The sequence below is a fragment of the Oreochromis niloticus genome, linkage group LG9 (assembly GCF_001858045.2).
Source record: "Oreochromis niloticus isolate F11D_XX linkage group LG9, O_niloticus_UMD_NMBU, whole genome shotgun sequence".
Classification (NCBI taxonomy): domain Eukaryota; kingdom Metazoa; phylum Chordata; class Actinopteri; order Cichliformes; family Cichlidae; genus Oreochromis; species Oreochromis niloticus.
The window spans coordinates 4346080-4370988 of NC_031974.2; the positions used below are offsets into that span (position 1 = coordinate 4346080).

A 24909-nucleotide genomic window follows, 5' to 3' on the forward strand; every position below is an offset into this window, starting at 1 on the left:
CCGTCCATTCACCTGTCCATTCCCACACATTCACTCACACGCATTACCATCAGGTATTGCTGACAGTGGAGACTATCTCGCAAATATTCAGTCTTCACTCTCAGCAACATCAACTCATTTATTTGTTTTACTTTGTTTTTAAGAAAATAGTTCTTTCTGCTTTTAGACTGGATTGGCTCGCGGCAATCCTTTTACTTTGTCAGCGCTGTTATCCACTCTTTTGCAGGCCTGCTTACAACAAAAATGAGAAAAAGAGAGCTGAGTATTAGCTCATCAAAGTACAAAACAAAATCACCTGACAGGTTTTTCTTTATAAGTGCACTGTTACAAAACCCCTTAAACATGTCCATGTTTATTAACACTCCCTCTTTAAAAATAAAACAACAACCTCAAAAATCTTCAACAATCTTAAATTTCACCCATAGAACACACCCAAAACGTAAAAAAGCTACACCGTTTTGTACACGAGATCCCCTTTAAGCACTTTACCAAACTCACATTCAACCTTAACATATAAGCACGTTCTCACAATATGTCAACACTAATTTATAAACCTCTTAATCAAATTTGCACCTCTGAACAATCTACCCCTCCTTTAAGGCCTCAATCACACACAGACAGCAACCTCCTCTGTCCACATTCACACGAGCTCTCAAACTTTTTCCATACTCAGCCATATCTCAACAATTTAACTTGGCAAAATAAATACATGTTTAAACTTTATCACATTATTCGATTATTTTCATTTTCTTTCTATACTAATCACTTACTTTGATCAATCAGTGCAAGAGCACTCCTGAGTCACTCTTATAAACACTTTTCTTTTGTTTTTCCATCTATTTTATGAACCATTCACACCATTCTCTCACTCATACAAGCAGCAAGCCGATCTTCATTGCGTATGTTTGTGTGTGCTATTTTGCATATATGGCTTCACAGTCTCACAGACACTTTCCCATTCTCCAGTTAAAGAGTCAGTTTTCTCCGTCCCCGAATCACTAACCCCAACTTTAATTTCCCACCTTAAATCACAGCCCTCCTGGCCTTCCGCCAGCAGTTAGGGCTTGCTCTCAGGTTCCTGGACACTGTAAACAATTCAACCAGAAACTTGCCTTAACATATCCATTCATGTTAACCTGTAATTTCTTCAGACTCCTGGATCTGGAGAATTGGTCCAGGTCTGCTTGCCCCTAAAAATAACAAACTAAAACATTTTCATTATTATCACGGACGTCTAAACGACCCACTTCTCTTTTTCTAGTCAAAACTACCAATTATGCCATGTATGTAAGCGTGTTCTTCCTTGCGTTTTATGTTAATTGAATGTAAGCTGCTTCTTCATTGCATCCTTATGTATTCATTGCATTTTCATGTATTCATATTTAATTTATGCATCTTTTCACTGAGCTCTAGATTCAAACTATCTCACTTCTGATTCATTTCAAAAATAATCTCACATGTAACAATTTGTATGTGTGTTTTCTATTCATTAAGGTAATAACAATTATTTCTTTCATTATTCTTACCTTTTCTAATGTTTACCTCTTTGTTATGCTATGGTGGACATCCCTAAACGATTCATGAGTTCAGGTTTCAATTTTCAATCCAATCATCTCCTATCTTCTCGCAGTCAAACTCGTCCAGCTTCATCTCTCACTGGTCCTCTCTGCACAATGTCCTATTCGGGCTTCAAAGCTCCAGCAAACACAGTCTCAACTCGGCTGCTGTCTTCTTCTCTGTTTCTTTACAGTCTTTCTTTCAGATTAAGTCCCAGCATGGCAAAATATCACTCAATGTCCAGTGCTCTTCCACAATTCTTTATCCCATTGTTCAACTGCCCAGCCTGTATTTTCACAGTACATGTTACATTACTCTTACATGCTGCTGCTGGTCGTCAGTCGTCATCAGTGTTAATGGATCAGTGGCACTGTCGTTTGCCTGCTGTATTCAAGTCCACGATGTTCTATCGGTCTTCATCAGGCGATTAACTGTCCTTTGAACTTCTTCTCCGCTTCAGGGACAAAGTGAGAGATCCAGCCGCACAATTTCGAGCCAAAAACTGGCTTATTCTCCCAATTCTTTTAATCTACTTTTCTGCTGCTGAACTCAAGGTTGCAAAGTTGAAAGACGCCCACCTGTATTGACACACTAAACCATATAATTAGTATTATATTCATTTTTTCTTAAAGGCTTCATTTGCTTCATGTGCCTAGAGTTAAATCTCTCTCTCTGTGTTCTTTCTGTACACACTCAGTTCCCATATATGGGCATGCACAGTTCCTGTTCCTCAAACTAATCTAACTCCTTTGTTTTTTTTTGTTTTCTTGAATTAAAAACACTTTCAAACTTTAGCACATCCTACTTTTCATCACACAAGAAATATATTTCACACTCCTTTATTCCATACACACCTTTTAAATGCTCTAACCTCTTTCAGACGCCATAAATCGTCTCACACGCACTGCCTTTCTCTCTCTCAGACTTCCCCTTTTCACTTACTCAGACAAATCACCCAGTCACTCAAATCAAATACTGACAGCATTCACACAGTTAAAATCACACAAAATACGCTTTCATACGAGTATCTTGGACATGCCTTCCATGATCAGAAAGAGCAAGTCAAAAGAAAAAAGAAAAAGAAAACTGAAACCTCTCATAACATCACTGAAGGTCAAATATCTTCATAGACCCAAAAGTAAGCATATTATTTCCCTAGTCAAAAGTCAAACCGTTACTCACAGTAATTTTAATCTCACAGCCTTTGTGTTTTGAAACTAAAAAGAGGAAGGGACAGCGCCCAATTTAAAGTGCGCATGTTGTCACTCAACGACACACACACAGAAAATGTAACTGTATATATTATCTCAAACTGAAACAAAACCCATCTAAAAATCCTAAAACATCTTACTTCGACACCCCAAAACACACATCGCTTACAGACATCTTTATTAATTAAATTATCTCAAATTCAATTTCAGTTCTCAGAACCCAGGTAACGGTCTTAAGTATCAACAGTTTATGTATCCTATCTCAAAACCCCTCAAAAAGTCATACAGTCATGGCAAGAAATAAAACTTTACTTACATATTGTAATAAACAAAACCAGCATCTTAAGTACATGCACCAGCAATGTCTAGCAGTCCCTATTAACTTCCTCATACTCTATTGACCTCTCAGCTGCCTTATTTGCATTCTCACACACACACACACAGTCTAAAAATAATACCAGCCTGACTCACAGTCTCAGACAAGTCTCTTAATATATTTACACAGACGTCCTATGATTACAACTGCCCAGATTTTAGGCTTCTCATTCCAAAACCTACACAATTTAGACAATTTTTAAATTAACCCTCCAAGGGACAAACTCCCTGAGTTTTTTGTGATCAATTTAACCAGTCTCGGCCCCGGACCGTGGTCAAATATCTAAGACCCTACACAATTTAAAAGCGTCAACCAACTCAACCCCTGCCGAAAAGCTCTGTTTTGGGGACATTTCACATCCCAGGCTTCCCCGAAGTTTTAAGTTAAAAGTTACACGCCCGAAACCCGGTTTCTACTGACCAAAAAAGTGCAAACCACCGCCCCGGACGGCAAACTGACCCAGTCAGTGGCTATTTTGGAGTGTCGTAGTTCTCCACACTTGCCAAGTGAACTATCCCTCCCCGAGGAAGATGTCGATCGTCACCGACAAATTGGAAGCGTCACCTTCCGACAAATGCACTTGTTAGACTCCCAGAGTCCCGTTCTATACAATTTAATTATTTTGAAGACACCCCGAAAATCACAAACCCACCATATCGGTGTCCAAGCCCGGCTTTATATTCAATTGAGACTTTAATGTCACAAACTTCACCAATAACCTATTATTCTAAATTCTCTTTATTTTTATTCCTTTGGGACTTTAACCCGGTACCTTTAGTGAGACTCTAACTCACTTTTACTCTTTTTCTTATCATTACTTCAACTTCAACTTCTCATGAGATTTTCACCAAAACCAAAACAGACCTTTACCAGTAATTTTCAGTGAGTAGACTTTCAATTTTGTCAGAACCAATTCAGCACTGTTTGGAAATAATTCAACAGGTAGTGCCTTACCTTTGAATAAGCCGGCTTATGTCCACTCACTTCGACCACTGACTCGTGTCTGCCTGTTTGAGCACCTTGGACCCTCTCAGTCTCAAGCTCCAACTTTTCTCCCTCAACCCTCGGCCAATGCACCAAATGTTACGGGTCCGAAATTGAGGATGAGAGTAAAACAATGATGGTCCAGAAAAGGCCGTTCAAACAATTGATTTTAATGAATGCACGCAGCGTGGAGAGGTGCAAACTGCAAAGCAGTTGTACATCTCTACCCAAAATACACTCTAGATTGCTTTTATAACATCAGGGTATTGTAACGCCCCTTCTTGCGTTTACAAGCACATAATTTGCATGTACAGAACATTCATGTATTTTAAGAATTAACTGCAACATAGAGGTTCCTCCTTGTGGCATACTCTTAAGAATATGGTGATGATCTAAGGCCTTTGAGGTCACCATGGGCTGGACATCCTTCCGTCACCTGTAACTAGGCAAACTCAAATGCAACAAGAAGCTGAATACATTCAGGCCTTTGCTCAGGTACTATTTTACTGTAACAATATACTCAGCATATGAGTTATGATATATATATATTTAACTCAATCATTTTAAAGTAGTTATAACTGCACCTGTAATAAACATGTTAATATTTGATTATGATAACCCCTATAATATAAATTATACCATAATGCCAGCAGCTTCAATAAACACTTTGATGAAATGATAATTAATGCAATGATAAGATGATGGTTATGTAAAATAATCCCTGTAATTCCACACCTGCTCACATCTCCAATGGTTGTACACGTTGTCATTAATGTGGCTTCACTCCACATCAGCCACGTCGCTTTGCTAGCTAAAACACCAGTGTCGGCACATAAGGACGCTGTCATAGCCTGTCAACAACGTTGACTAGTTAAGTATATAAGATAAGATGACCTTTATTAGTCCCACAGGTCGGAAATTAATTTCGTTACAGCAAAAGTGGCAAGTTATGTAGCAGAAATTTAAAAAACACTGGAATGCAATAAAATAAAATACTATATACAATAAAATAAAATAGAATAGAATAATATATACAGTAGAATAAAATAGAATACAAATGCTATATACATCTGAGTAAGAAAATATAAAAGTACAACTTTGTCAGAAAAAGAATTGCACATATAGCCACTGTTCTCCTGTCACTCACCACCTCCACTGGTTCCAGAGTGGAGGTGAATACGAATGTGAATACGAATGTGGCTGGACTATAGGATAAGGTGGCATCGTTCTAATCCCATATGGGAGCAGCCAGTCACTCACTGACTAACACTGCAAAATAGAATTGTTAAAGTTTTAATTTTAATTACAATTCAGGTTAAAAAAAAAATTGTGCGCAACGCAGATTTTTTGGTGCGCAGAGACCGTGCCAGCAGTACACAATTGTGCACCCACAAAGCTTGGAGGGAACATGGATTGTAAGCATGCTTTGTTTTCAGTATCAGACCTGTTTAACTACGTTACGGAACAAAAGACTCATCATCCAAGAAGCTCTTTCTCTTTCGCTCTGTGTGTGTGTGTTAACCACCCAAATATGACTTAAGAGGACCACACTGTTTTTGGGGGACTCCGTCAAAGTTTACTTTATGGTGACATCACTCTGGTTTTAGAAGGGGGCTTCTCTTATTTTTTGACAATTTGACTTACAGCACACAGAAATGACTGCATGTGCTTGGTTTCTACTCAGGATTGAACATTTAGATAAGAAGTGGTATAGTACTTTCTAACTTGTTTTAGGCACTTTTTACTGCTGTAATGCATGGGTTCTCAGCTAATGGGGTTAGGTTAATTGGTGATTCAAAACAGCCCATCGTCGTAAATTCCAATGCAACAAGAATACAACCAGAATCAATTCACCTAATCCCAATCAAAGTGTCACAATTATCATCTGATGTGCACAACAATATCCTTTTTGGACAAGTGCATTCAGTGTGTGGAACCAGTTTCCTCCCTCAAGTGGCTTGGCTATAAGTGCAAAGGTGAGACATTTAGTGAATAGGTACAGTATATAGTAAAAAGAATTAATAGAGTTTAAGAAGTTAAGAGTAGCTGAAATGAACACTGCTCCCTTTTTAATCAGTGGGTGGTCAACAGTGTTGGGGAGTAACGGAATACATGTACCGCCGTTACGTATTTAGAATACAAAATATGAGTAACTGTATTCTGTTACAGTTACCGTTTAAAAAGGTGGTATTCAGAATACAGTTACTTTGTTGAAATAAATGGATTACACGGCGGTACTTCCCTGTTTCATATTGTCGCGGGTCAGGACTGTTTGGGTTTGTTTGACAGCTGTGTTCTGTTGTTCCAGGCGGCGTTACGGTTGCCATGGTTACAGGGGTGACGCTCTCTCTCTCTGCGTGTTTCCTGGGTGAGAGAGCGTCTTTTGTTGTTGTTGTGCTAAGCTAAAAGGCAGAATGCTACAGGCATGGCCCTAAAGAATGTAGCTTCATGAGCAGTGTAGTCCGTGCTGCAGCGAGAATGGACTACCATACCCGTTATGTGTCTGTGAGCGAGGGAGGGAGAGAAAGGAAAAGTCCGAGCTGTCACGGAGCAAAAACGGGAGCTGGAAGCATGTAAATATAATAATAACCACTGCAGCCAAGAAGAGTGCCTGACGAGCCCAGCTGTAAGTAAGCTATTAAGACTCAACTGTACACTGTGTTCGTGTTTTCCTCCGAAACAATAAGTTCCGTTGGAGCAGCCTTTCAACGCCTCTCTCTGTCTCCCGCAAGCAAAGTTGACCCAGACAACAAAGTAAAGCTAGTTTTCGGCTACCAGCCCGACACGGAACCCACCGTATTAGCCAGAGGTCCCTTTACTACGGTTCGGAGCCGCGGACCTTCAGTAACAGTAATAAATCACAGCAATAGTACATTCATGTAGTTGTAAACAGCACGATAATATATTAAGTATTCCAAAGTATTCAGAATATTGTTGCACACTTGGATTAAAATGAATTGAAACCAGTGTGGCTTTGTGAGTTCGCCTTTACTGTATCTGCAAAGATCTGCAAACATATATGTAGACATAGCACAACGTTACACACTTTTGCAGTCTCACACAACTCTTATGGGCGCACTGCCTTATGGTTAGTCCTTAAAGTCAAATCTCTAATATTTCTTACAGTACAACAATGAAATAAACATAAACAAAAGATAGTGTGATCCACCAGTCTATATCTGCTGTGATTACAGCTTGGTGCAGGTATAAATCCACAAAAGCGCCACGAGGTTTCCGTACAAACTAATGAATTATCTCTAGCTGCTAATCGTTAGCGCCACGGCTAATTCACATCGCTACCAATAACTTATATACTAATGACACATAATGGGGATTAACGGCCAACTTTCCCACATTCTCTGCAACCCAGTGGACTCATCTGTAGATACATTTTAAGTTATTTACCATCTTGTATCTGCTTACCTGCAAACATATATGTAGACATAGCACAACGTTACACACTTTTGCAGTCTCACACAACTCTTATAGGCGCACTGCCTTATGGTTAGTGGCTGGGCTTACTTACTCCCGCTAGAGCTGCTCATTTTAGGGGATACTCCCTCTTGTGGTGTAACGGAGGAATAACTACCCTTCCTGCACTGTGTCATTTTTGGAGACTGGGGCACACATTATTTTACAACAATCAAAGAAAATACATATTTGAACAATCAGACCATTTAACTAACTATAATATTGTGACTAAATTATAGGGGGGTGTCCTGTTTTGTCCACGATGTCTTTCTTGTCCTTACAATATGTTACTCTCATTGAGTAACGTAACGGAATACGTTACAGAATACATTTTGGGGCATGTATTCAGTATTCTGTAATGGAATACATTTTAAAAGTAACCTTCCCAACACTGGTGGTCACGTCTAATTAACAAAATCTAGTATTGCCTCATTGGTGCAGGATGTTAGTAAAATGTTATTTACTGCTCAAATTAAAAAAGGAAACACTTACACAATAAGATGTAAAACCAAGTCAGTCACACCTCTGTGAAATCAAACTGTTCACTTAGGAAGTAACACTGATTGACAATCAATTTCACATGCTGTTGTGCAAAAAAAGTAGACAACAGGTGGAAATGATAGGCAATTCACTAGACATCCCCCATAATAAAGAAGTGGTTCTGCAGGTGGTAACCACAGACCACATCTCAGTACCTCAGTACCTATGCTTTCTGACTGATGTTTTGGTCACTTTTGAATGCTGACAGTGATTTCACTTTAGTGGTAGCATGAGACCCACACAAGTTGCTCAGGTAGTGCAGCTCATCTAGCGTGGCACATCAATGTAAGCTGTGGCAAGAAGGTTTGATGTGTCTGTCAAACCTTCTTGCCACATTTTCCCTGCCTAAAAGAGTGTGAAAGCCTGTTACAGAAATTGAGAAATAAGGGAAATTTTAAACATAATGCTGCAGTTTTGCATGGTGGAATGGGACCACTGAAAGTGAAGAGAAGACCCAAGATTAAAGCCATAGAGGGAAAATTTTCTCATTGCTTTTACTGTCAAGGGATGTATGTTCGCAAGGACCTTTGGAGACATGTCCGCAGATGTCCTAACAAACCAAAAGATGACACAGATAAAGAACCTGGAAGAACCAAAGTACTCGGCCTGGCTTTAACTCTGGAGTCTCAGTGTTATCCGCAGGTGTCAAGTGGAGTGTGGAAGGTTCTTGCTGTTATGAAACAAGATGAGATTGCCTCAGCTGTGCGAAATGACTTTACTGTTATTCAGTTTGCTCAGTCCCTCTACAATAAACACGGACAAAACCCTACAAAGTATGATTATATACGACAGAAGCTTCGTGAAGCGGGACGTTTGTTGTTGTGTCTGCGTACAGAATTCTCAGTGCATAACATTGAAGAAACTATTAAGCCTGCTAACTTCCAGAGAGTTGTGCAAGCGGTAAAGAAAGTTTCAGGTTTTGATGAAGAGACACTGTCATACAAAAATCCAAGCCTCGCACTGAAACTGGGACATACACTGCATAAAATGTCTGACATTATCCATTGTCGAGCCCTCATGACAGAGGATGAAGCCCTAATCCAATCCATTGATGTGTTCAAGAAGTTGTATGTCTCCAAAGGCCCGAGATGGTGTCTCACCATGCCTTGAACACATTGAGTGGGGCAAAGTTTAACAAGCCATCAACATTGCCTTTTACAGAAGATGTTCGGATTCTCCATCACTACCTTCAAAAATCTGCAGAAAGTGCCTTTTGCAACTTGGAGGACAAAGCCACAGCTCAGAATTATGCCCAACTTGCACAAGTTGCACTCTCACAAATCATTGTGTTCAATCAAAGACGTTCTGGAGAGGTTTCAAAGTACCTCAAAAGTTTTGTTGAAAGAGACAAAACAGCACTCCACAGAGATGTTGCCGTGGGGCACTCAGAAATGGAACAGAAACCCTGTAACAATTTCTGTACAGGGTGGGCCATTTATATGGATACACCATAATAACATGGGAGTGGTTGGTGATATTAAAGTCCTGTTTGTGGCACATTAGTATATGTGAGGGGGAAAACTCCTCAAGATGGGTGGTGGCCATTTAGAAGTCAGTCATCTTGGATACGACTTTTGTTTTTTCAATAGGAAGAGGGTCATGTGACACATCAAACTTATTGGTAATGTCAAAAGAAAAACAATGGTGTGCTTAGTTTCAACGTATTCATGGTAATGATAAGCTATTTAAAAATGACCTCACTGTCCTTTTAAAGACCCAAGATTGTTCTTTTTGGACCTCATAAAACACAAAGTTGTCAAATAGACAATGTCTCCAGAAAACAGAATAGAGGAGGGGTGGGCAATCTCAGTCCACGAGGGCCGGTGTGCCTGCAGGTTTTAGATCTCACCTTGGGTCAACACACCTGAATCACATGATTAGTTCATTACTAGGCCTCTGGAGAACTTCAGGACATGTTGAGACGCTAATTTAGCCATTTAAATCAGCTGTGTTGGTTCGAGGACACATCTAAAACCTGCAGGGACACCGGCCCTCGTGGACCGAGATTGCCCACCCCTGGAATAGAGTCTGGTTGGTGTGTATCGGTGTATCGAGACTCCTATAGGGAGTGTATGTGGTCTGAAGTGACCCAAATTTTTTTCAGATTTCTTTTAAACACTTTAGCCTCGCTCCCTTGGCACAACACAGAAGAGCTGCCTCGTCATGCCAGGACTCTGCAGTCTACACCTACAGGCCAGTGGACACTCTTTCAATGATGAGGATGTACACATCCTGGACAGGGAGGAACGCTGGTTTGAGTGCGGAGTCAAGGAGACCATTTACGTGAAAAGGGAAAGACCATCTCTGAATCGAGCCATTGGGGGATGGCTCGAATCGAGCCATTCCCCAACTCTCTGTGAATGGTACTCATGGCCATTGATCAGTGTTCTTTGATCAGTGGGTTTTGGTCAGTGATTGTTGATCAATGGTCATGGGAATTTGCATAATTATGATTAAGGAACTGACCTCACAGCCCATTGTTCCTTCAGTGGGCTGGTTTCAGTCATTATGCAAATGTACTGTTTATAAGGTTTGGGGAAACCTGCAGTCAGCTGAGACTGAAGAAGTCACTTGGATGAGTGACGAAACGTTTCTCCCACAAAACGCTACGTCCAGATGAACAGATTCAACTTTTGGAGATTTACTTTCCTGGATGACTGAGAATGCATCAAGAAATCTCATTAGCGTTTCGGTATTTATTTGTTAATTAAGCTCAATGAGGGGCAATTCTAGGTTCAAACATTCAGGAAAACATTCATTTTTCTATGTTTGTTATTATTTCACATTTGTCTGATGCGGAACTGATGAATTCTGGGATCCTGTGGCGTATGCTTTGTTCTTGTCACGGCTGGGCCAGCAGTGTGGAGGTGAGGAGGAGGATCCCAATAGCAGTCAGTGGCGGAGGTGCGAGTGAGTTTTATTTACAGTGACACACACACTATAAATACACACACTAGGTAATCAGGAAATGGCACACAGGAGGACAGGACAGCTGGAACTAATGGGCATAACAAGACACAAACATACAAAGTAAAACAGAAACTCACAAACAGTTTTACAACACAAACTCAGGGACACGAACACAACACCGGGAGAGGACACAGGTAGGGAAAACAGAAACACTAAACACACGACTCAAACTCTAAGAACGAATACAAAACAGCAGAAACTGGAAAAATAAAACAAACTCAAAACACTGGACCCAGGACCATGACAGTGCTTAGTATCAGTTTGATTCATGCTACAGAGCACACACACACACACACACACACAACCTGTCAGAGTTTCACATGCCTCTTCTTTTTCACCCATTAAAATAAATTCTATTAAATAGATTTGCTGTTGTACTTGTCTTTGCTGCAAGTCTCTGCTCACACCTTAAAAATCTTTACACCATGCTAACTATTGATATTTAACTTTTAAAATTTAGTTATTTATTTAATAACCTATTTATTATTTATTTAATAGTTAAGTAATCTTAGTTACTTCTTTGGTTTATTAATTGAACCAATAGCCTATCCAGCTTTTTCAGCCGTTTTGATTATTTTTAATTAACTTAAACCAGTAATGAAAATGAAAGATACTAGTGGAGTTTTTCCTTTGTAGACAGAACAATGAAGTAATTTCAACATACCAAGGACATCTTGTCCTTAACAACAATTCACTTACTGGAAACCAGATAAGCCATTTATCCAATACATGACATCAGCAGTCAGGGTAAGCAGTCTCACAAAAGCTTTTGTCAACATTGTCAGCCTGGCGTTTGAAATTATACTGTTAGATTTACTGTAAATGTGTGTGTGTGTGGGGGGGGGGGTGGGTGTGTGTGTGTGTGTGTGTGCTGTATAAGCTCTTTGGTCAGTCTACAAAAGTGCTCATATTTTTGGCGTGTTCAGCCTATTTAAAAGGAAAGCTAGCAAAAATGTTCAAAAACTTCTCACTACTCAACTTCTGTTCTCATACTTGCTCCATTAAATTCATATTTACATATGCTGAATACTCTTAGTTATTTACTGAGCTGTAGCCCTGACTTAGTCTTAACAATTTCAATAAGTTAATAATAAGTAAAAAATAAAAGTCAAAGGTGGGATCAGAATAATTGTAAATTAAACTAATTAACTACCTAACTAATTGTAAATTGAAGGTCAACAAGTAATACTACATTACTACTCTACTCCACTGTATGCAACAAACGATGATGGTAGATGGTAAGAAATAATGCTTTGTTCATTAATCAATATTTATCAATTTATTTGTTTTTTGCTAATCGATATAAAATGGAAACTTTAACACTGACACTCCTACTGTCTGCGCACCACGGTCTCAGGAGTCTTCCAGTAATGATAACGCAGTGTTCAAGAAAACCGACTGATCAGCAGGTGTTGGTTTAATCAATTGTTTAACATAAGTTACTAAACAATGTACCCAGGGGTGAGGCGAGCCATCATCATAACACTTAGACTAAAATCTTAAGTTAACTTAACGAGCTCCCAGTTTCACTTTGTTGTTCAGGCCACAACTTAGAAGTAGTTTTTCCTTATGAAATCAGAAAGTAGTGGAGGTCAGTCCTTGATTCAGTGATGAGGACAGTGAGTTCACATGCCGCCACAAGACAAGGCAAAGTTAAGGTGCTGACCTAGTATGAGTAATGGTCTTGTACTTCTACAGACACTGAAGACATTCCAGTTACAATGTGACTCTTACCGATCACAGCAGGGCTTCATTCCATGGTGTTAGTAAGGTATGAAGGTTATGAGTCTGTAGGTCCTCAGTGTGACTCACTGCAGCCCTGCTCATTCTTTACATTATCATCAGTGTCTGTCTGCCCATCTGTCTGAAGCTACGTCAGAAAGATAAGGGTGGGTCCATGGAGTTTGTCATAAACAGAGGAAACAAAACTAGTTTCCATCTTGTAGATTATATTTAGAAGTCTGATGTCGCTAATGTCATTCTAAAGGAAAATCCCACTGAAGTACCGTCTGGTGCAGTGAACGATCCCAGTGAAGAAAGAAAAGCAGAACTGAATCTGTCCTACAAAGGCAAACACCAGGTAACGATATGATGGAAACAAATTTTTAGCATTTTCATTAGAATAGTCTACAATTTTACAAACGCAATTTATATGTGAACAGCAAGAAAAGGCTTTCTGAGAATAAACTTTATTTTAGTGTCACAATGTAGAAGTATGAAATGTGAAAAATTAATATGTGTCTCTTATTAAAGGCCAGGGTCAGTTAAATGACAGATATTTTTTTTTATTTTTCAGTTCTGAAAATCAAAACCCACACCTGTACGTTATATGCAAATTTCCTTTGAAAAGCTAAAGGGGGAAATGAAAATTATTAATAACATTAGGAATTATTTAATACTAAATGTGTTAAAACCTTTTTGAACATTAAAGTTAAAACTTAATTCAAATGTATTTTTCTGGAAACAGGAAACTGAAGAATATCAACAGAGCTGAATGGAAGACTATAATAACTGAAACTGTTTAACTCTCTTGTTTATTATTATCGTTGTTGTTATTTTTATTATTAGTGTTGTTATTGTTATTATTATTATTATCATTATTATTATTATTAGTGTTGTCATTGTTATTATTGTTGTTGTCGTTGTTGTCATTATTGTTAATAATATATTTTGTTAAATTCATGTGTGGTGTAGAGTGCCGTGACGAACCCAGTTCGATGGCGTCGCCTTCTGGCTCGATGCTCCGAAAGGCGCGGGAGGATCCAAATCTAAGTAAGAGAGAGTAGAGATTACTTTGTGTGATGATGAGGAAAATCTGGACCCAAAAGCAGACTTCTGAGGGAGTTGTCCCAGATGGGCTGCTTTGCCCTCTTGCTTCCCATCTACAAACTATCCCGCTGCCATTGAATCCTCTATTTTTATTTCTCTGCAGATTTCCATAAGCCGAGTGAAATATCCAACTCTGTGAAAGGCTCTCAGAACTTGCCATCAAAGAAAAAAAAAATGAAGAAGGATTTAACACAAGCAGCAAGTTCACCTGACATGAAGCCAAAAAGCAGCTTTGAAAAGTTTATACCTATTGTCACTGATGATGAAACCTACCTGTTGCAGTGCTCCTGTGCAGGTCTGTACCAGTGCAGTGTGACCGGCCTGGTGTTTGTCATGAAGGGAGAAGGAGACGTGGTTTACAGGACTGTCCCTTGGAACAGGAGGCTGCTGGCACAACACCACAAGAAGCCTGCAGGACCCCTGTTTGACATCAAATGTCAGCAGCAGTCTGTGTGTCAGCTTCATCTCCCACACTGTGAGCTCATCTCCACAGGTGGAGGTCAGTTCTTGGAGGTCGCTCATGTGAATGACGAGGACATTGAGTGTATTACCCCTCACCAGATAACAGAAACTCACGTTGTTATAAACATCACAGGGTTTTCTTGTTATGGTATTGTCAGAGATGACACTTCTCCCCCTGACCCAGTCCAAGCTTTGATTCTGCTCTTCTACAAACCTCGAGTTGATCCTGATCCGAGGTCTGTCCTCAGTGTGTTGTTGGTGCCGAGGAATGTAGTGATTCATCAAGTTTTGCGCACCAGGAGGGAATTAAATGGTGAAGAGATGTACATAGACACACCTTCGAGATGTAGTCTGTTTCCAAAGCAGGTTTACACTCTGTCCACTGTTCCTGATGATGACCTGATTGTAGTTCAACCAAATGAAGCAGAGTTTCATGATGAGTATTTTAACAGCTCAGTTCCATCATTCCAGGTGATTTTCAAAAGAGTCATTACAGATGTTAACCTGAGTCTGACACACCAGGCTAGCGCCAACCGTGTCTGGGAAAGAGAGGTTTGTCTTTTGCCCAACAGAGTGAGAACATTGAGTCTCCCTCCAAATGAAAGGCTGTTAAATGTACGGAGCTCATTCATTGATAGGATATCAGGACCTGTTCTCAGCAGTCTGATGGACAAACTGCTGGAGAAAAAGGTGATAACTGATGCTGAGAGGGAGGAAGCAAACGTAATGCCAAACAGAAGCGACAAAGCTCGTTTTGTTATCGACACTGTGAGGAACAAAGGTGAACGTGCCACTTCACAGATGATTGAGTCTCTGTGTGAGCTTGACTTCTTCTTCTGTGAGCACCTTGGGCTGATTTAAGGCATCTGGCAAATCTCTATGAATTTTTTTCAGGCGTTAGTTACAACATCAATAATCAAAAGTGATCCAGTGTCAGTGGAATACATATACCTGTGTATCGCAGTGACTCCATCTCTCATTCTCACCATCTTAGTTTGATGGAAACAGGACTGCTCCAGCTCTTTTTGATCTTTAAGCAAAGTTGGATCCAGCCTTTTTCTTCAGACTGAAACTGGCTATTAATATTAATGTTACATGGTTGATAGTAATAATGAACATATAATAATAATATCTTTAGTTTAATCTGAGATTTCCTTTGACTGCGTATAGCGAGTAAAGAAATTTGCAACACCACACTAACGCCACATTTTATCTGCATGATTAGAAACAGCTTTTAACAGAATTGTTATTGTGAAATACAAGATTGTATAAAAAAGTCTACCAGTTAATCCATTATTTTTGTTTTTTTAATTCCCGTAATTAAAAGCAAATGTCTGTACTTTAACATCATATTAAACACATATTTGCAACTTTAATGTGTTTCAGCTAAAAAAAGAAACTAAAATTGTTTTTGTCCGGTAATTTCCAGACGTATCTGTATGTATTTGATCTCTCCTGTGTCCATCTCACCGACTGCGTTGTTTCTTAATGAGGTTAAAAAAACAGCAGGAATTTGATCTTGTTGGCCCCAAATTATCTGATGTGATTGTTTACTGTTGTAAAGTCTTAAAATATTTTGCATTTGTTCACTTTATGATTCACTATTCACAGTAAATTTGACTTGAATCCAACTTGTTTCGAGTACTAAATGCTTTATCTGAATCAATTGCCCTGAAATTAAAAAAGAAAAAAGAAAAGAATTTTTTTTTTTTTTTTTTTTTGCCTGTCCTATTTGGTTCTTAAGCCGTCAGAATTGTTGTCTGAAGACCAACAAGGATACCAAATGGATTTATTTTGCCAAATGGATCATCATGGCATTGCCGTATTGGTCCATTTGATCAAACTTTGTTGTTATTATTTGTTTTATTTTCAGTTGTTACAGATGGGACAGACATGACTGGGGGATAGGAAAGGGAGAAAGAAAGAGAGGAAGGAAAAGAAAAACAGAAGGGAAAAGGGACAGTGAGAAAGGGCACTTACAAAGACAAAGAGAAAGAAAAAAAAAATCTCCTGGATCACCTGTTGAGAGAAAAAGAAGAGAAGACAAGCAAAAAAAACCAAACAAAAACAAAGCAACATACTAAACACAACACCATCACGTTAATCTAGCTGAGTGTGAACAGCAGTAAATACTAAATATTGAAAGTTGTTGTGCAGCACGCAGGACAGACAGCGCACAATGTGCTTTGAAGTAGCAGCTAAGAAAGGTGTAGTTTATGTCTACGAACAGTGAACACCCGTGTGCACACCTGTGTGGATCAACGCGCTTGTATACAAAAGGTTTCCCCATGTAACGGTCTGCTAGAGGGTGTGGAGGGCCATAGCCCCGTCCCCCAGGGCATGAAGCAGGCATGGAGGAGATCCAGGCTCCAGACATCCAGAGGACCCAGAGTGCGAGAGCCCAAGGAGTACCACCGGAGGGGCATCCGTGCCACCTTCCTGGGAAGGACTGAGGAGATCCCCAGACGAGGGGGTCACCCAGTAGCCACGGAGCAGAAGCCAGAGGGGGCTGCACCGGCGTGCCCGCCGGCTCTGCTGGCAGCCAGCTGTGCCAGAGTGAACCGAGTTGCAGGCACCGAGGCTGGAGGCCCGAGGGCCTCCTTTGCCCCGGAAGAGGCCTGACCGAGCGACAGGCACCAGGCCCCGCCAAGTAGCCACCGGGAGTGAGCTGGTGCATACCTGAGCGCCCAGCCCCGGACACCAAGAACCACCAATGCACCAACCCCTGAGGGCATCAGTTACCAGCAGGGAGTGTGGTGAGGGGAGATAGGCCTCCACACTTGGAGGGCCTGGGAGTACCCAGGGAGGTGGAGTCTAAGACCCGACCTGACATATAGACACAGACAAACAGGCACACACAGACATAAACATGCTTTCCCACCCTCATGCACACATATACAAACACTCAGCACTCACCCAACGTAGGGATAGACATACATAGACATGTACACACAATCATACTCCCCAAACATACTCTATGCCCCGGGTCCAGGTACCCTCGCCCCCAGAGGGGGAAACGGCACCCAGACCCAAGATATGTGACCCTTTCCCCCGGGGTGGAGGCAAGCAGACCGCCCCAGGCTCCGCAGCAGCAGGGAGGCCAATCGGACAGCCAACACCTCCTCCCAGCCCCCGCCCCGATGGCTAGTAGAGAACGGGGGTGTGTGAAGACCCCATACCTCCCTCCTCCCGCTCATGTGTAGTGTTGCTGCGTGTTGTTCTAAAGTGCATTTAAAACAAGGGAGGGCATGGTGCTGCTGCCAGAGAGCAGCAGGTGCTAGCACGGCCCCTCCCGAGAACCCTCAATGTCTACATGGATTTAAAATTGAGAGGTGGGCACCGGCGCCAGAGGTAGGGTTGAATACACAGACCGTCCTCTGGACGCCGTTAACGTGGTCACCCTCAAGGCCCTATACATATATATATATATATATATATATACATATATATATACATATATATAAAACACCCAGCACGCCCCTACGGGCGGTTTATCCTTCATTTCGGGTCCTCTACCAGAGGCCTGGGAGCTTGAGGGTCCTGCGCAGTATCTTAGCTGTTCCCAGGACTGCGCTCTTCTGGACAGAGATCTCCGATGTTGTTCCCGGGATCTGCTGGAGCCACTCGCCTAGCTTGGGAGTCACCGCACCTAGTGCTCCGATTACCACGGGGACCACCGTTACCTTCACCCTCCACATCCTCTCGAGCTCTTCTCTGAGCCCTTGGTATTTCTCCAGCTATATATATATATATATATATATATATATATATACATATATATACATACATATATATATACATACATATGTATATATACATGTATATATATATATGTATATACATATATACATATACATACATATATACATATATATATACATACATATATATATACATATATATATACATGTATATATATACATATATATATATATATACATGTATATATATATATATATATACATGTATACATATATATACATATATACATATACATACATATATACATATATATATATATATATATACATGTATATATATATATATATATATACACATATATATACATACATATATATATACATACATATGTATATATACATGTATATATATATATGTATATACATATATACATATACATACATATATACATATATATATACATACATATATATATACATATATATATACATGTATATATATACATATATATATATATATACATGTATATATATATATATATATACATGTATATATATATATATATATATATACATGTATACATATGTATATATATGTATATATATATACATATATATATACATGTATATATATACATATATATATGTATATATATATACATGTATATATATATATATATACATATACATACATATATACATGTATATATATATACATGTATATATATATATATATACATATACATACATATATACATATATATATACATACATATATATATACATGTATATATATATATACATGTATATATATATATATATACATATATATATATATATACATATATATATATATATATATATATATATATATATATATATATATATATGTGTGTGTGTGTGTGTGTGTGTGTTATGAGAGTGTGAATAATGTGGATGTCTAAGTTGTGAAATAAAATTGAGGCACAGGTGGCCAGAAGGGGACAGAGGGGGGGGGGAATGCCTCCCCTGCACCCTGGTGACACACCCGCACCCCAAGGCCCTACCTGTGTGGGTGGGTGTGGTGGAGCGGGAAGAGGGAGGCAGCCGGGGATGGGGAGGAAAAGAAGGGAGGGGCAAGATGCCCCTCTTTAGGGCCAGCTCCCCCGCTGACCCCAGTAGGCACCCCCGTCCTCTAGTACCCACCAAGGCAAGGGAGCCCAGGCCCATCCCGATCGGGGCCCACGGCAGCAGCACCGCTAAGCCCCACAGGACCTGGGGAAGCCCGCCCCACCCCACCGCGGAGGCAACTATACCCACCCCAACATTCAATCATCTCCAGACTACACAAGACAACAGACACCCAGGTTAGGTTTATTCTCCACCTCTCCTGTGTCTCTCCCCCACCTGCAGAGTGGACTTCTGCAAGGATGAAGAGCCCCCCAGTTAGGTCGATGCACCAGAGGCCCCCTGCGCCAGGGCTGAGCCCCCGTGCACCCACCCGCCCACAACCTCGGCGACACACCGACGAGGACCGAAGCCCCCAAGGCCCAGCCAGAGCCCCATCACGGAGACGAAGCACCCCCGAACCCCAAGCCCCCCCGCCTGCCCCGGATCCACTCAGGGGCAGCCAGGCTACCAGGCCAGTAACCTACGTCCGCCAGTACAGACCATCCCCCAGCCCCGCTGCACGCAGCCACGAGGAGAACACCCTCTAAGAGCGACCAGAGCCACTCACCAGGTTATGACCACAACCCCCGGGTTGTGCCCTCCAGGGATAACGTCTCTAGGGGTTCTCCTGGCGCCCTAAGCCCATCCCAACCTCCACATCAACCACAATAGCGAAGGCAGGACCAAACCATGACCCCCCACCCCCACTAGGTGATGAAGCCGATCAAGGCAGAGGCTGTATCAAGACTAATGTGATCTATTAGATGGTTTTTATATTGATTAGAATTAAGATTATTTTTATTTTTCCAGTTAAGGAGGACCGTTTTCTTGGCAATGCATAGGGCTGTAAAAACAATGTGGGCTGTGTTTATTTCTGCAGCGACCTCATCCAAGTTGCTCAGCAAACACACTAAAGGGGAGGCTGGAATGTTACATTTCAGACACTTTGATAAGTCTTCACATATCTCACGCCAAAACTTCTGCACTGGTGGACAGAACCAAAGGGCATGGATGTAATTGTCTGGTGTATTGCCTTGACAGTGTGAGCAGTTGTTGGAAGATGTAAAGCCCATCTTGAACATCCGATGACCTGTATAGTGCACTCTATGTAGTATTTTGTATTGTATTAATTGCAGACTGGGATTTTTAATCAATTTAAAGGTTTTTAAGCATACCTGAGACCAGAAATTTTGGTCTAAGCTTACTGATAAATCTGCTTCCCACTTTGCAATAGGAAGGGATATTGATTCATCTATTTTAGAAAGTGTTCTGTATATTTTAGATAATAATTTGGGGGATTTAAGAGTAAGAAAGTGTACCGCACTTGGTGGTGTTTGTAATTCAGCTTGACTGAGGTAAAATCTCTTTTTTACTATGGATTTAATTTGTTGATATTCTAAAAATCTTTTCTTGTTGATCCCATATTGTGTAACTAGTCTGTCAAATGGAATAAATTCTGTTCCCTCTAATATATGTTCTAAGTATTTAATTCCTTTACAACTCCATTCTGGAAAATTAATCATATTATTGTTTTGTAATATGTCAGGGTTATTCCAGATAGGTGTACGTTTGCATGGGATTAATGAAGACTCTGTCATTTTTAGAAACTCCCACCATGCTGTCAGAGAAGAGCTGATGTTGATGCTTTTAAAGCATTCATGTCTTTTGATGTTTGAGCTGATAAATAGTAGGTCTGAAATCTCTAGATTATTACATAGTGTCTGTTCTACATCTATCCAAGGTTCATCTAAGAAGCTGTGTTTAAACCATCTAGAGATGAACTGAAGCCTGTTGGCTAAAAAATAGTGATTAAAGTTAGGTAGATCTAATCCTCCTTTATCCTTGGTCCTTTGTAATGTTTTTAAGCTGATACGTGGGGGTTTGTCTTTCCAAAGGAATTTAGAATTAGATTTACATGAGTCTAGAGATCTGAACCAATCTTGTGATGGCTTATTTGGGATCATTGAAAACAAATAGTTTATTTTTGGCAAGATCATCATTTTTATAGTGGCGACCCTTCCCATGAGTGATATGGGTAAAGATTTCCATCTAGCCAGATCGCTTTCTACTGTCTTTAAAAGCGGGATGTGGTTTAATTTAGTTAATTCTGAAAGCTTGGGAGAAACATTAATACCTAAATATTTTATATTTCCAGATTGCAGTGGTGTAGGAGAAGAATTATGGAAGGAGCAATTAATCGGAAGAACTGTAGATTTTGACCAGTTGATTGAATAATCTGAGACTCTTGAGAAAGAATTTATCAATTCAATCACCCCAGAGATATTGGTTTGTGAGTTTTGGAGAAAAAGTAACACATCATCTGCATAAAGGCTGATTTTATGTTCTACATTCTTGCATTTTATGCCCTTAATTACTGAATTCTGTCTAATTGCTGCTGCTAGTGGTTCAATAAAAATTGCAAACAGTGAAGGGGAGAGTGGGCATCCCTGCCTGGTGCCCCTCAGGAGACAGAAGCTGGAGGATGTTTGATCATTTGTTCTAACACAAGCTGTTGGGGAATTGTATAATATTTTTAACCAGTTTATGAAAGAGGTTCCAAAACCAAATTTGTGTAAAGTTGCAAATAGAAATTTCCAGTTAACTCTGTCAAATGCTTTTTCTGCATCAAGAGACAATATTATGGTTTCAATGTTTTTACTGTATGAGTAGTCTGTTAAATTAAGTAATCTACGTGTATTAGTTGTTGAGTGCCTACCTTTTATGAAACCAGTTTGGTCAGGATGAATTAAGAGGGGGGTCATTTTCTCTAATCTCTTTGAGAGAGCTTTGCAGATTATTTTAAGGTCTACATTTATAAGGGATATTGGACGATAGCTTGAGGGATATACAGGGTCTTTGCCTGGTTTTAGTAAGAGACTGATATTTGCAGAGTTCATATTTGATGGAAGTCTGCCATTTTCTTTGATTTCCTGCAACATTCTGTGAAAAACTGGTGCTAGAATCGTCCAGAATTCTTTGTAGAATTCTGCAGGAAAGCCGTCTGGACCTGGAGCCTTATTATTGGGCATACTTATCAGGGCTTCCTGGAGTTCACCTGGCGTCAGTGGCGAATCCAGTGCCATTGCTTGGGTGTCTAATAATTTTGGAAGAGTTATGTTGTCCAGAAACTGATCAATTTCGTTTTTAGATGGGTTTATTTGTGGTGTATATAAAGTTTCATAGAAATCCCTAAAAATTTTGTTTATTTTTTAAGATCATATATTGTATTCCCAGATAAATCTTTAACAGCACATATAGTTGTTTTTTCTTTATTGATTTTTAACTGGTTAGCAAGAAATTGTCCGGATTTGTTACCGTGTTCATAATTTTGCAGGCGAAGTCTTTGTACTAAGAATTTAGTCTTTTTATTAATAATTTCATTTAATTCTAGTTTTGTTTTGCATATTTTGTTTAATATTTCTTGATCTTGGTGGGACACATAGGCTTTTTCTAAGGATTTGATGTTTTTTCCAGTTCTTGAATATTTTTGTTTTCTTCTTTCTTCTTATGTGATGAGAAAGAGATTATTTTACCTCTCATCACGGCTTTCCCTGCTTCCCAGAGGACAGATGCTGATGTTCCAGGAATGTCATTAAAGTCTAAATATGAAGTCCATTCTTTTTTAAAGTATTTGATAAACTCTTCATCTTTGAGCAGCGATGTATTAAATCTCCAGTTTTTACTTGGTGTGGTATTATTCTTCTGCATTAGTGTTAAAGATACAGGAGCATGATCGCTGACAGTTATAGGGTGAATCTCAGTGTCTGAAATGTCGCTCAGCAGTGAGCTGCTGACCAAAAAATAATCCAGACGAGAGTAGGAGTGATGAACATGTGAGAAGAAAGTATATTCCTTACTGTTAGGGTGGAGGGAGCGCCATGCATCGCAAAGACCAAAGTCGCTCATATACTGTTTGATTATATTTGTGGACTGCCAATTACACTGAGTTCCTGCTGTATTGAGCCTATCCATTCCTTCATTTAGTCCCAGGTTGAGGTCTCCCCCAAGAACAATTGTGCAATCTAGGTGTTCGGAGAGTGCACTAAAAAAACGTGGAAGAATGAGGGGTCATCAACATTCGGACCATATACACTTACAATACCTAGCTTTTGGTTAAGTATAGATAGTTTGACTATTAGGAATCTGCCCTCTGGATCTATAACTGTGTCGAATATTGTGAAATTAATATTTTTATGTATTAAAATTGCTACTCCTCTTTGTCTAGAATTATAACAGGCTGAGAACACATTAGGAAACTCAGGTGTTTTAAGTTTATTCAAACCTGTGACAGGCATGTGGGTTTCTTATAATAAAACAACGTCTGCCTGTAGTTTTTTAAGTTGGTTAAGTATTTTTAACCTTTTTTCCCTAGAGCCAGCTCCATGCACATTCCATGAGACAAACCTTAGCGTGCCCATAGTTGTGTGTTTGTGGCTAATGACATACGCTGTGTGTCTTGCTTAGACGGGTGAGGAAAATGGAAACACATCATATTTTTTTTTTTTTTTTTTTTTTGTAAATAAAGAGAAGAAAATGCGCAGCGTGAAGCTCCATAGGTCTGACTATGTGTGTGCATAATAACTAAAATGAGCAAATGTGTGCGTGTGTGTCCTATATCTGTGTGCACTGTGTGGCTGTTGTAAATGTGTTGCCTTTAAACGCATGTGTGTGCGTGATCGTGCAGACTGAGCATGTAGAAATAGACAGTGTCGTTTGTGGATGTATAGGGAAACAGGTGATCGACATAGTGAAAGAAAAGCGAAACAAAGAAACCAAAGAGCAAGGTGAGCGACAAGAGAGAGAGAGGGAAAAAGAAATAAAAACGGAAGCATTCCAATTAAAGCATTGGCGGAGAGTGACGGTAACGTTATACTAAATTAGCATACTGATATTACATAGTTAAGCAAAAGTTAATACAAGAGAGTGTGAGGGAAGAGAATAGCGCAGCGGATTCTTATCTGGTGTGCGGAGTGATGCCGGGGTCGCGGTAGAGCTGTCCGTCCACGTAGAGCCGGTCCACGGCGATGACAGCCCGGGAGCCTTTCTGGATAAAACTACGTCGGACTGGGAACAGGACCCTGCGTCGTTCCAGGATCTCTCTGGGGAACTGATCGTTCACGCTGAAATCTGTTCCTTTCAGCTCTCTGCCGCGACTCTTCACCTGCTCCTTCTGCTTAAAGTGGCCGAATTTGGCCACAATAGGACGCGGTCTCCCGCTTCCTGTCTTCGGAGCCCCGATGCGATGCACTCTTTCAAACCCTATGTTTTTCACCGTGTCCTCCGGCAGCTTCAGGTGGATTTTAATGAAGCTTCTCACGGTCGTTTCCGGGTCCTCTCCGGCAGACTCTGGAATACCAGAAAACACAAGATTATTTCTCATGCTAAGGGCTTGTAAATCCATAACGGTCTCTTTTATTTTTTTATTTTCTAAGTTTAATTGGGTCACATTTTCGGTTAGAGATTTGACCGAGTCCCGTAGCGTGGCGTTTTCTGCAGCAAGTGTTTCCACCTGCTTCTGGCTGAACTCCAGGGATTCTTTTAGAGATTGAAATTCCCGGTGTAAGATCTCCACCAGGGACAGCCTCGCATCAAAACTGGACAATCGCTTATCGATTGACTCCAGGATGTCGACGATATCTTTGCCGGCAGGCGATGTTGT

At 40.2% G+C, this 24909-nt stretch overlaps 2 protein-coding genes across 3 annotated transcripts in view; both read left to right on the forward strand.

The window, feature by feature from the left end:
• The window catches only part of LOC100709743 (GTPase IMAP family member 7), a 292536-nt gene that overhangs the window by 125079 nt on the left and 142548 nt on the right, over positions 1-24909 (forward strand). The gene's annotated exons all lie outside the window — the stretch shown is intronic.
• LOC109197606 (NACHT, LRR and PYD domains-containing protein 1a-like) lies at positions 13068-15864 on the forward strand. 2 transcript variants are annotated; one of them, XM_019352984.1, is made up of 4 exons: positions 13068-13189; positions 13804-13881; positions 14042-14437; positions 14559-14712. In XM_019352984.1, exons 2-4 carry the CDS (start codon positions 13827-13829, stop codon positions 14594-14596), a joined length of 489 nt encoding a protein of 162 aa, XP_019208529.1. In that variant the 5' UTR covers positions 13068-13189; positions 13804-13826; the 3' UTR covers positions 14597-14712. The 2 variants fall into 2 exon arrangements, with proteins under 2 accessions (XP_019208529.1, XP_019208528.1); XM_019352983.1 differs by having other exon boundaries at positions 14042-15864.

What these genes read in the sequence shown, in the direction of transcription:
- LOC109197606 (XM_019352983.1), top strand. Translation starts at nt 13,827, where the DNA reads ATGGCGTCGCCTTCTGGCTCGATGCTCCGAAAGGCGCGGGAGGATCCA. An exon ending in GCGGGAGGATCCAAATCTAA is followed by an intron (nt 13,882 to 14,041) that starts GTAAGAGAGAGT and finishes ATTTCTCTGCAG; the next exon opens with ATTTCCATAAGCCGAGTGAA.